This window comes from Serinus canaria, chromosome 28 (assembly GCF_022539315.1).
Source record: "Serinus canaria isolate serCan28SL12 chromosome 28, serCan2020, whole genome shotgun sequence".
Taxonomy (NCBI): domain Eukaryota; kingdom Metazoa; phylum Chordata; class Aves; order Passeriformes; family Fringillidae; genus Serinus; species Serinus canaria.
The window spans coordinates 3,243,268-3,255,715 of record NC_066341.1 but is presented as its reverse complement, the minus strand read 5'-3'; the positions used below and the strand labels follow the sequence as shown (position 1 = coordinate 3,255,715).

Sequence of the window (12,448 nt, the reverse complement as noted above, 5' to 3'; positions counted from 1 at the left end):
TTCCTCCTCCACAACAACATTCCCATCCCCAGGTACCATGGTTCCTTCTCCAGCAGCCTGTTCCCATCTCCAGAGCCACATTCCCACCCCCAGGCGCAGTGTCCCAGTTTCCAGCACAGTTGGAAAAGAACCAGGATTCCTTCTCCAGAGCCCATTTCCCATGCCCAGGTACTACAATTCCATCTCCAGAGCCATGGTGCCATCTCCAGAGCCACATTCCCAACCTCAAGCACTGTGTTCTGTTTCCAGCATCCTCAAGCACCATGGTCCCTTCTCCAGAGCCACATTCCCATTCCCAGACACCATGGTTCCATCTCTAGAGCCTCATTCCCATCCTCAAGAACCATGGTCCCTTCTCCAGAGCCACATTCCTGTTCCCAGACACCATGGTTCCATCTCCAGAGCCTCATTCCCATCCTAAAGAACCATGGTCCCTTCTCCAGAGCCACATTCCCATTCCCAGACACCATGGTTCCATCTCCAGAGCCACATTTCCATCCTCAGGAACCAGGATCCCTTCTCCAGAACCACATTCCCAGACACCATGGTTCCATTTTTCCGTCTCCAGAGCCACATTCCCATCCTCAAGCACTGTGTTCCCATCCCCAGGCATTGTGTGCCACTCTCCAGAGCCACATTCCCATTCCCAGAAACCATGGTTCCATCTCCAGAGCCTCGTTCCCATCCCAGATTCCATGGTTCCATTCCCAGATTCCATGGTTCCATCTCCAGAGCTGTGTTCCCATCCCCAAGCACCGTGTTCCCATCCCCAGGTGTTGTGTTCCTCTCTCCAGAGCCACATTCCCACCTCCAGGCACCGTGTCCCAGTGTCCCAGTCCCCAAGGGCTGTTCCCATCCCCGGGCACCACAATCCCTTCTCCAGCCCCGTGCTCCCACCCCCAGGTGCCTCTGGACACGTCCTGAGGCTGCAGCCGGGTGGGGGTTGGGATCTTCTCCTGAGGCCGAGGCACAGGACAAGAGGAAATGGCCTCAAGCTGCTCCAGGGGAGGTTTGGAGTGGAGAGCAGGAGAAATTCCTTCACAGGAAGGGGGCTCAGGTCCTGGCACAGCTGCCCAGGGCAGTGCTGGGGTCACCATCCCTGGAGTGGTCAAACCACACGTGGATGTGGCACTTGGGGACATGGATTAGGGGTGGCCTTGGCAGTGCTGGGGTCATGGTTGGACTCAATGATCCCAGAGGGCTTTTCCAACCTCAGCAATTCTCTGATTCCATTTCCTGTCCTCAGGGCCACCTTCCCATCCTCAGTGCCCCTTTCCCACCCTCAGTGCCACATTTCCAACCCCAGTTCCACTTTCCTGTCCCCAGTGCCATGTCCTTGTCCCACTGCCATATTCCCATTCCTAGAGCCACTTTTCTGTCCCAAGTGCCACGTTCCCATCCCCACTGCCATGTTCTTGTCCCCAGTGCCACATTCCCATCCCCAATGTCACTTTCCTGTCCCCAGTTCCATGTTCCTGACCCCAATGCCACTTTGTTGTCCCCACTGCCTTGTTCTTGCCCCCACCACTTTCCCATCCCCAGGGCCATATTTTTGTCCTCAGTGCCACCTTTCTGTCCCCAGTGCCACTTTCCCATCCCCAGGGCCATATTTTTGTCCTCAGTGCCACCTTTCTGTCCCCAGTGCCACTTTCCCATCACCAGTGCCACATTTCTGTCCCCAGTGCTACTCTCCTGTCCCCAGTGTCACTTTCCCATCCCCAGTGCCATGTTCCCTTCCCCAGTGCCACATTCCTGTCCCCAGTGCCATGTTCCTGTCCCCAGTGCCACGTTCCCTTCCCCAGTGCCATTTTCCTGTCCCCAGTGCCACGTTCCCTTCCCCAGTGCCATGTTCCTGTCCCCAGTGCCACGTTCCCTTCCCCAGTGCCACTTTTCTGTCCCCAGTGCCATGTTCCTGTCCCCAGTGCCACGTTCCCTTCCCCAGTGCCACTTTTCTGTCCCCAGTGCCACTTTTCTGTCCCCAGTGCCATGTTCCTGTCCCCAGTGCCATGTTCCCATCCCCAGTGCCACGTTCCTGTCCCCCGTGCCATGTTCTTGTCCCCAGCGCTATGCTCCCATCCCCAGTGCCACGTTCCTGTCCCCCTGCCCGGCCCCTGTCGCTGTCGCTGTCGCAGCCCCTCCCTGCCCGCGGGCCGTGCTGATAAAGGCAGGGTGTGTGTCGGGCTCTGGGCTGCAGGCAGGACGAGATAACAGCGGCACCTCCCTCGCTGCGGGGCTGCGCTGCTGTTTGTCCCTTCCCTCGTGTGACAGGGACACACGGAGCCCTGGGCTCAGCCTGGAACCCTGCTGGCCTGGCAGGGGACAGGACAGGGCCAGCAGGGCGGTCACTGCCCCTGGCCCAGGAGGTGGCCTCGGGTCCTGCTGTCCCTCCAGGGGGTGACAGAGCTGGTGGGACCCCCCCTGCATGGCTGGGGAAGGTCCCCACTGAGGACACAGAGCCACCAATGCCAGGCAGCCACGCAGGAGGAGGATTCCTGCAGGATCTGGCACTGCTGCCTGGCACTGCACTCCAAATGGCTGAGAAAGGAACCGGGGCAATCTCTCTGATCCAGGAGCAAGGCTCCAAGTAAACAGGAACACGAGGGCTCGCAGGCCAGGCCCCACCATCCCTCATTGTCCCCTCTGGCACAGGGCCACCAGCCTGCCTTGTATGGCAGGAAATGGCTTTGTGGGCCACCGTGGGTCACTGCTGCCACTTGGCTCAAACGCCAGCCTGCTCTCACTGGGAGGAGCAGAACGTTCAGCAGAGGGGCTCCGCTCCAAAGGGACCAAACCCAGGCTCTTTCAGAGCTGATAAGGGCTATCTCCGGGGAGGAAAAGTGCCTTTAACGCGTTTTTGGCACCTCTGTGACTCCTCTTGCTGAGCACGGCTCGGGTTCTCCAGCCAGAGAGAGGCACCACACCAGCTCCCCCTCCTTGGGGGGCCCTAAGGAGACCCCAAACCCACCCAGTTCTGGGGCTGTGTGGAGCTGGGCAGAGGGGATGGGTTTGGGGGATGGATGGAGGAGGGGGTGGGTTTGGGGGATGGATGGAGGATGGCATGGGTTTGGGGGATGGATGGAGGAGGGGGTGGGTTTTGGGGATGGATGGAGGAGGGGGTGGGTTTTGGGGATGGATGGAGGAGGGGGTGGGTTTTGGGGATGGATGGAGGAGGTTGGGTTTTGGGGATGGATGGAGGAGGGGATGAGTTTTGGCGATGAATGGATGGAGGATGGGATGAGTTTTGGGGATGGGGTGAGTTTTGGGGATGGGATGAGTTTTGGGGATGGGATAAGTTTGGGGGTCCTAGAGGAGCAGGAGAGCAGCCCAAGGCTGGAGTAAGGACAAGCTCGGAGTGTCCCGCCCAGCTCAGTCACACCCCGTGAGAATGAAGGAATTTGGAAGGGAAGGAGGGTGGAACCGTGGAAATTTTTAGGTTGGAAAGGAGCTTTAGGACCATTGAGCCTAACCATACGTTCAAGGCCAGGCTGGACAGGGCTTGGAGCAGCCTGGGACAGTGGAAGGTGCCCGTGCCATGGCAGGGGTGGCACTTTAAGGTCCCTTCCATCCCAAACCATTCCTTGAGGTGACGATTCTACAACCATCGAGCCCGGCCACAATGGGTGGCTCCGGGTGATCCCAGGCTCCTCTGACCCTTTTCGGCTCCATCCTGGGGGAAAAGGCAGGTCCAGCACCCGAGGGGTCCCCGGCTCCCCGCTCCGAGCCCCGCAGCTGCCCAGGGCAGCGCAGGCGGGAGATGCTCGGAGCCATCCCCGCTCGCTGATCTGCATTTGTTTTAAGGTTCTTTCATGTCCCCTTTGAGGCTCGTTTCCTGTCCTTTGTAGCAAACAATGGCCTGTCCCCCCCTCCCCGGGCCGGGGTGGGTTTATCTCCCCTCCCCTGGGCCGCGCTCCCTCGGGAGCTGAGCTTTTCTGTTTGCCCTCCAATAAAACCCCGGCCCTGCTTCCCCCGAATGGATTTTAAAGCTGCGGCTCGCAGGGGATGTCTGGGAGATGCATTTGCAGCGATCTCGGCTCCCTGCGCTCGGGCAGATTAACGCCAAGCCGGTAATTTACTGCGGGTGACAGCGCTGCGAGGCTGGACTGGAACTGCTGACAGGGGTTGAAATTCAGGTCTGGAGCTTTTCAGGCAAGCTGGAGCACAGATGCCGGGAAAAAACATATTATCTGTCTGTTATACAACACAACATCACCGGCCTGTGTTTTATACAGAGTTTAACTGCTTCACTCCTGGCCCGGTGGTTCCTCAGAGTCCCTGGGGAGCCCTGGCTGTGCCACAAGGAGCTGCCCACCACAGCTCTCCTGTCCTCAAAGAGCCACAAGGATCCCCCAGGTGTCCTGTGTCCTCCAGGAGAGCTGGGGGTGTCCAGCCTGGAGAGGAGGAGGCTCCAGGGAGTGCTCAGAGCCCCTGGCAGGGCCTGAAGGGGCTCCAGGAGAGCTGGAGAGGGACTGGGGACAAGGCCTGGAGGGACAGGACCCAGGGAATGGCTCCCACTGCCAGAGGGCAGGGCTGGATGGGATCTTGGGCAGGAATTGTTCCCTGGCAGGGTGGGCAGGCCCTGGCCCAGGGTGCCCAGAGCAGCTGGGGCTGCCCCTGGATCCCTGGCAGTGCCCAAGGCCAGGCTGGACAGGGCTGGGAGCAGCCTGGGACAGTGGGAGGTGTCCCTGCCATGGCAGGGGTGGAATGGGATTGTCCTGTACCTGGATTGCACTGTGCCCAAAGCCACTTTCCCGTACCCAAATTCCCTGCAGCCCAATCCCATTCCCTGCAGCCCAATCCCTTTCCCATACCCCAATCCCTTTCCCCCATACCCCAATTCCCTGTACTCCAATCCCATTTCCCTGTACCCCAATCCCTTTTCCCATACCCCAATTCCTGTTCCCCAATCCCTTTCCCGTATCCCAATCCCCTTTCCCGTATCCCAACCCCCTTTCCCGTACCCCAATCCCTTTCCCGTATCCCAATCCCTTTCCCGTACCCCAATCCCATTTCCCTGTGCCCCAGTCCCTTTCTCTGTGCCCCAATCCCCTTTCTCATACCCCATTTCCCATACCACAATCCCTTTTCCTGTACACCGTACCCCTTTCCCTGTACCCCAATGCATTTCCCGTACCCCAATCCCTTTCCCCATACTCCTTTCCCCGTACCTCTTTTCCTGTACCCCATTCCCATTTCCCTGTACCCCAATCCCTTTCCCTGCACTCCAATCCCCTTTCCCGTACCCCAATGCATTTCCCGTACCCCAATGCATTTCCCGTACCCCAATCTATTTCCCGTACCCCAATCTATTTCCCGTACCCCAATCCCATTTCCTGTACCCCGTACCCCTTTCCCCGTACCCCAATCCCATTTCCCGTACCCCAATCCCTTTCCCATACCCCAATGCCCGTACCCCACTCCCATTTCCCGTACCCCAATCCCTTTCCCGTACCCCAATCCCCGTACCCCACTCCCATTTCCCGTACCCCAATCCCCGTACCCCACTCCCATTTCCCGTACCCCAATCCCCGTACCCCACTCCCATTTCCCGTACCCCAATCCCTTTCCCGTACCCCAATCCCCGTACCCCACTCCCATTTCCCGTACCCCAATCCCATTTCCTGTACCCCGTACCCCTTTTCCCGTACCCCAATCCCTTTCCCGTACCCCAATCCCTGTTACCCCACTCCCATTTCCCGTACCCCAATCCCATTTCCTGTACCCCGTACCCCTTTTCCCGTACCCCAATCCCTTTTCCCGCTCCCCGCCTGCACCGCGGCCCCGTCACCCGCAGGGGGCAGCACCAGCACGGCCACGGGCCGGTCCCGGGCCATGGGGGGGCCCGGCGGGTTCGGGGGTCCCGGGATGGGCCGGGGGGAGCGGGGGAACCCCTCCCTGTGCAGGAGGGCTCTGAGCACGGCTGGGCCCGGAGGGCACCCCGGGCACGGTGCCCTGCTCTGGGATAACGGCTGCTCCCGAGGCAAGGGACAATAAACTCCCCCACGATCCCCCAAAATCCCCTCAGGACACCCCAAAACTCCATCAGGATCCCATAAAATCCCTCCAAACCCCGTCAGACCCCCCCCAAACCCCCCAGGCCCACCTGTCTCCAACGGGCAGGACCAGCGTCCCCGAAGCTGGCGTTCAGCACGGGCACCGCTGGGGCGTGGGGGGGTCCTGGAGACGCACCTGGGGCAGGTAGGGACAGGTGGGGACGCGTGGGGACAGTTGGGGACTGCCAGTGTGGGACCTCCAGGCAGCTTTTTGTGACTCGGATGAGGCGGAGGCGCCCCAAGGGTTTGGGTGGCACCAGGGTCCCAAACAGGAGCTGTAGAGTCCAACCATTAACCCAGCAGCACCACAGTCACCATCAGGCCCTGTCCCCAAGTGCCACCATCCCCACATCCCCTTTTCCCCATGTACCTCAACCCCCCCTTTCCCAACACCCCAATTCCCCTCTCCATACCGCTTTTGAGCACCTCCAGGGTTGGGGTCTCCAGCACTGCCCTGGCAGCTGTGCCAGTGCCTGCCCACCCTTCCTGTGAAGGAATTTTCCCAATTCCCAACCTGAACCTCCCCTGGCCCAGCCTGAGGCCGTTCCCTCTGCTCCTGTCCCTGTTCCCTGGAGCACAGCCCGACCCCCCCCGGCTGTCCCCTCCTGTCAGGAGCTGTGCAGAGCCACAAGGTTCCTCCTGAGTCTCCTTTGCTCCAGGCTGAGCCCCTTCCCAGCTCCCTTAGCCCCTTCTGGAGCTCCAGACCCCTCCCCAGCTCCATTCCCTCCCCTGGACACGCTCCAGCCCCTCCAGGTCCTCCTTGTCATGAGGAGCCCACACTGTCCCCAGGACCTCAGCAGTGCCAGCCCAGGGGACAGTCCCTGCCCTGCTGCCCACACTCCTGGTCCAGCCATCAGCCCTCCTGCTCCCCTGGGCTCCTGTTCATCCCCTGCCTTGCTGCCCTGCAGTAATTAGCCGTGCTCTGCAGTAATTAGCCGTGCTCTGCAGTAATTAGCTGTGGATTCTGGCATCCCTGTGCCTGTAACCATGAAGCAGCAGCCAGCCCCTCTCTCTGAGCAGATCTGGAGGCACCTGGCAGGTCCCTGCCTGATCCCCCAGCTGAGCTGTGCAGGGCAGGTGTGGGTGCAGCACCACCCTGCCCAGAGCCAGGGCCCAGCTGCTCCAGCATCACCTCCATGCCTGGGAAAGAGGGTGGGAATGGCTCTGGCTGCAGCCCAGGGAGAGACAGCAGGGACGTGCCTGGGGTGGCACTTGGGGAGCCAGGGCTGCCCTTAGGGCGCTGTCCCCACCTCAGCTGCACGTGGAGTTGTCACCTCCAGCTGCCCCCAGCGCCTCCCAAGCCATTTGCAAGATTTGCAACAATTAATTAAAAAATACTTACTGATTTTATAATGTCCCTCAGCTCAGCCAGACCCAGCAGTAACATCAGGAACAAGCACAATGGCAACTCCTGCCTGGCACTGCCAGGGGGCTCTGGATCCCCTGTAAAGGAACCAACACAGAGAAACCTCCTGTCCCAAGGAGCTTACACAGGTGGGAAATGGACTCCAGGTGCCTCAGGCCCCAAGGTGCAGCCCTGATTAGGGTTAAAGAATGCTGCAGCTGCTGGGGTGGCATTTCCAGGGACCCCAGGAGCACCAAAGAGCACCTCAGTCCAGGATTACAACAAGTTCAAGCAAACAGGCAGGAGCTCTCTGTGTAGGATCCTCAAATGTCACCACTTTGGGGTTCACAGCTCTCAGATGGGGTTTGGAGCAGCACTCACATCCTCCTTGGAGCATCACCCTGGCCTGTCCCTGCACCCCTTTCCTGCCACCTGGGCTGTGCTCCAGCTGCATCAGGTCTCAGCCAGCTCATGACATTTCTGCTCAGCACGGCCATGGACAGCTGAACCCTGAGGTCTTGCCCTTCTCTGGCCTGGGCTTGCACTTGTCTGGAGAATTTCTGTGAACAGAAATGTGAACAGGTAGGAAAAAAATCAGGATTTCTGTGTTTGCTCAGTCACAGCTGCACTTGCTCCTAATTCACAGATTATATCCTCTCCACAAATTATATCCTATTCACAGTGCTAATATCCTCTTTTTTTTGCAGAGAAACATTGGAGTGAGAGCATCCCTGGGCAAGCTGGAGCTCCTCCTCATCACCTCCGTGGTCCCAGAGCACCAGGGGGCTGCTGTGCTCGCTCCCTGCCTGCACTGAGAGTTCAGGACATGACAATGAGATTTGGGAAACATCTGTCTGGGAAAGAGCAGCACAGGGAGAGGCACACTGTGGGTGGGATGGCTCCCTCTCCCAGTTCCCATTCCAGTTTCCCAGTCTCAACAACAGGGGAGATAGGCACGGGCTCAGCCTGGAGGCCAGAGCAGCCTCCTCCTCCTCCTCCCCCTCCTCTGTCACCAGCCTTGTGCAAGGCTCTCGCCCTCCCTCCGAGGGTGTGGGAGAATTCCTGGCAGGCAGGAGCTGCTCGGGGTCCAGCTGGGCTTGGGAAACAGCTCCAGGAGCACGGGAGAGCCCCCAGGCTCCCTCCTGCACCTTCTCCAGTCTCCCACATCCCCCCTGAAACCCTCCAGAGCTGGCATGGGCTGGGCAGACCCTCCTCAGGGCTGATTTGACAGCTCAGAGCTGTTGTGATGCCAAACTCCATCCTGATGCAAGCAGGAAGTCGAGGGAGTTGCAGCAGCCAGGGGTTATTTTGGGCCCTTCAGCTTCACCTAGGAGTTGCCTGAAGACTCAAACTCTTGGGATTAGTTGGTTTTATTAGCTGGAGATGGGTTTTAGTTCCTGCAGGGAGAGGCAGAAATTAAAAGAGCAACAAGGTAGTGAAGAATCGGGAAGTTATTAAATGAAGGAAGGAAACATTTCTGCAGGCGAGGGCTACTGAGGGCCAGGGTGGATGTTCAGCAAAAGGAGTGCTCCCAACTTCTTCTCCACAGACACCTGGTGGCCTGACAAATTGTACCAGGGGAAGTTCAAATTGGGTGTTAGGAAAAGTTCCTTTTGGAAAGAGTGTCCAGGCAGTGGAACAGGCTGTCCTGGGAAGTGGTGGAGTTGCTGTGGCTGAAAGTGTTCAAAAAACCTGTGGAGGTGGCACTTGGGGACAAGGTTTACCAGTGGCCTTGCCAGTGCTGGGTTGATGGTTGGACTTGATGGCCCTAGAGGGCTTTTCCAAGCCCAGGGATTCTGTGATTCCTGTTTGGTGATTCCCAGTGTCCCTGGGGTGATCCCCTGTGAAGGCTGGCCTAGAACAGAGACCAGACAGAGTTAGTTAATAAAGCAGGGATTTATTAAAAGGCCTTAATGGATCCACCTTGGGCAGCACAAGAGCCCAGTCAGGGCTGCACCCAAGATAAACAAAGATGGTCCCAAAATGGACACCAGGTCACAGGGTCTCTCCCTGGGATCAGCTCTGCTCCATTTGCACCTTGCAGTTCATTGTCCCATTCCAGCCCCAGCCCATCCAGTCCCACCCTTGTTTTTCTCTCTCCAGCCCACGGGGTTTGTGCTCCTGGGCTGAGATTTGGATCATTTGTCCTTGGTGCCCAGCTGGAGCAGGAATTGTTTTGTCTCCCTGCTCTGTGCACAGAGCTCAGCATCCCATAATGTGAACCCAGACCCAAACACTAAAGCAGCACAGAGTCTGAAAAATAGAAAAGCTCCAACCTGAGGCAGCAGGGGCAGCCCTGAGAATTGGGCACAAGTTTGCCAACAGATCAGCACAACCCTGGAAAAGGCATCAGGACCTTCCTATGGAATGTGCACGGAGGGGAAATCTCCAGGGACACTCCTGCACCTCCCTGCCCTCCTCAGGCTTTGCCAGTCTGGGTGACAAACTCTCCCAAGAGGTTTTCCCAGTGGCTCTTCAAGGTGTCACCATGTCCCTGTCCCAGCAGCCCCTCTGTGCCCTCGAGGGGCACAGACTTGTGTTCCCAAAAGGGAGAGAGTCCCAAATACCCACCTTCCTTTATTTGTGTAGGGAGACAGAGCTGGAAAACACCTGGGATGGGATGTGCTTCTCTGAACAGAGATGGGAAACTCCACAAGGCTCAGGGAATGCACTGGGAATGAGCAGGAGGGACCTGCAGGATGGGAACAGGAACAGGGAACAGCTTCTTGGGATTTTCTTTCTAGAAGGGAAGGGCTCCCAGTGCAGCCATCAGGCAGCAGGTGGGCAAGGGGACACTGATTTTACACTGCCAGAGGGCTGGGTTAGATGGGATATTGAAGAAAAATCCTTCCCTGTGAGGGTGGTGAGGCCCTGGCACAAGTTGCCCAGGGTAGCAGGGCTGTGGCTGCCCCTGGATCCCTGGCAGTGCCCAAGGCCAGGCTGGACAGGGCCTGGAGCAGCCTTGGACAGTGGGAGGTGTCCCTGCCATGACAGGAGGATGGAATTGGAAGCTTTTTAGGGTCATTTCCAATCCAAACCTTCCAGGGTTCTAAGAGGAGGTGCTTTTCCAGCCAGCACCTAATTAAACACAACCTTGCTGCTGTAAAAATTACCATAAAAATAATCTTTAAAAGGCTCAGATAAGCATGGGCAAGACTGGCCTGTCCTGACAGGTTACAGGACAGCCCAGGACCTCCACCTAAGGAAGTATTAAATCAATGACCACCAGAAGATGGGGCAGGAGGCAAACCTGTGTCTGCCTTCTTGGGAACTTCCTCAGACCCTAATTCCCCTTCCTGAAGCAGAGGCAGCAGCTCCTGCTCTCTGCCCAGCAGGGAACAGGGAGCACAGAGGGGCTGGGGGGCTACTCCCTGAGAGCTCAGAGCCAGCCCTGCCTGAAGGAGTCTCTGGTTCCCAGGGCTGCTTGCAGACTCTGCTATCAAATCTCTCCCAGGACTTGCACAAACCACCGGGGTCTCCTGCCAAATCTTTGCACCACTCTGGGATTGCAGCGTGGGATAACACAGCTCCTGCTCTGAGCTGCTGCCAGCTGGGATGGGGAGCTGCAGGCTCAGCCCAAGCAAAAAGGAATTTTCTCTGCATCCCCTTCCATTTTTCACATCTCTTCAGAGTCAACATTCCAGCAAATGTCCCATCCTGGAAGGGTTCAGGGCCAGGAGCAGGCTGGGGTAGTGGAAGGTGTCCCTGCCCATGGGGATGAGATGGGCTGTAAGGCTGAGGGTTTTATGAAATAAAGGTGACAAGTTGCTGGCTGCAGGGGTTAGGTTTGGTGAGAGGAGCCTTCCTGCTCTGTGGCTGCTAAATCCAAAACCTCCTGGGACTCCAGGCAGCCCGGTGGCTGAGAAAGCCCAGTTTGTGCTGTGCCTGGCCAAGAATAAGGTGATTCTTGATTAAATTTCCTGATTTAGATATTTTCATCTCCAAGGTAAGGAGAGTGGGGCAGGGCTCTGCTCAGCCCCTGCAGGCCCAGCAGCTCCCAGTGAGTTACACAAGGCACAGCCTCTCCTCACACCTCGCAGTGCTGGAGGCACATGTGACAGATGACAGCACTGGGAGAATGTCCTTTGATTACTCCTGTTCTCACTGTCACCATCAGCAATTATGGCATTTGCTTTAAACCTGCCAGGATTTCAAAACAAGCCCGGGGTGGTCAGATTGACAAAGCCTCCTGGGCTGCCTGGTATGGCATCCTGCCTGGAGTGCAGATCACGGGCTGCCTGGGACATTGCTCAGTGCTGAGGGATTGCTGGGGAATCTCTCCTGGACCCTGAGACCAGCCCTGTGGGGCCTGACAAGGCTTGTGCTGTGCCCTGTGGAGGCTGACTTGCACAAGGTGTTGCACACAGCAGGTGTTTCAGGCACTGGAGGCTCCAGGGCCACACCTGGCGTGGGGTGCTCCTGCCTTTGCTGCTCTTTCTGCTGCTGGATTTTGGTTGCCTGGAGCCCTTGCCCTGCCTGGTGAGGAAACACAGAGATATTTGCAGCTCTGCAGAAGGGAAAGGAGTGGGGACATTGCTCCTGAGGGGCTCTGAGGCAGCCACAGAGGCAAATGCTCCCATTTGGCTGAGCAAGGCACATCCAGCAGTAGCACATCTCCTGCTGCTCTTGTTATCTCTTCCTGACCACAACTTGTGAAACAGCTTCCCAGCCAGGCAGAGGACAGACTCCTGCCCTTTGGAGCCAGGAAGGAGAGGGATTATCTGCCTGTTCAGCATTAGCAAAGCTCCCAGGTCACCTGCCTGTGGTTTTATACCTGGAAGCAGGAAATTGCAGCTCTGGATTTGAAGTACCAAAAGCTAAGGATGGCAGTGGGATGGAGCCTGTCCAGGCAGCTCCAGGGCCTCCCTGGGCATGGACAGAGTGCTGCAGCAGGGCAGCAAGGAGCCAAAATGCCTGAATTCCCCTCCTGACTCTCCCTCTGCCTCTCTCTGAGGATGGAGCAAAGTCATTTGTCTCCATCCACCCCAGGGCTCTGACTCACTCTGCTGAGCCAACAGCAGTGGGAATGTGGGATGCCAGCACTCCCACCTCA

At 57.9% G+C, this 12,448-nt stretch overlaps 1 protein-coding gene across 1 annotated transcript; it reads right to left on the bottom strand.

Moving 5' to 3' along the window:
* Positions 1-1,300: 1,300 nt before the first annotated feature.
* LOC127060943 (putative per-hexamer repeat protein 5) lies at positions 1,301-3,023 on the bottom strand. The gene is made up of 2 exons (XM_050986233.1): positions 1,629-3,023; positions 1,301-1,568 (listed from the first exon to the last, which is right to left on the bottom strand). Exon 1 carries the CDS (start codon positions 2,630-2,632, stop codon positions 1,685-1,687), a length of 948 nt encoding a protein of 315 aa, XP_050842190.1. The 5' UTR covers positions 2,633-3,023; the 3' UTR covers positions 1,301-1,568; positions 1,629-1,684.
* Positions 3,024-12,448: the final 9,425 nt, after the last annotated feature.

What these genes read in the sequence shown, in the direction of transcription:
- LOC127060943 (XM_050986233.1), bottom strand. Translation starts at nt 2,632, where the DNA reads ATGAGGGATGGTGGGGCCTGGCCTGCGAGCCCTCGTGTTCCTGTTTAC.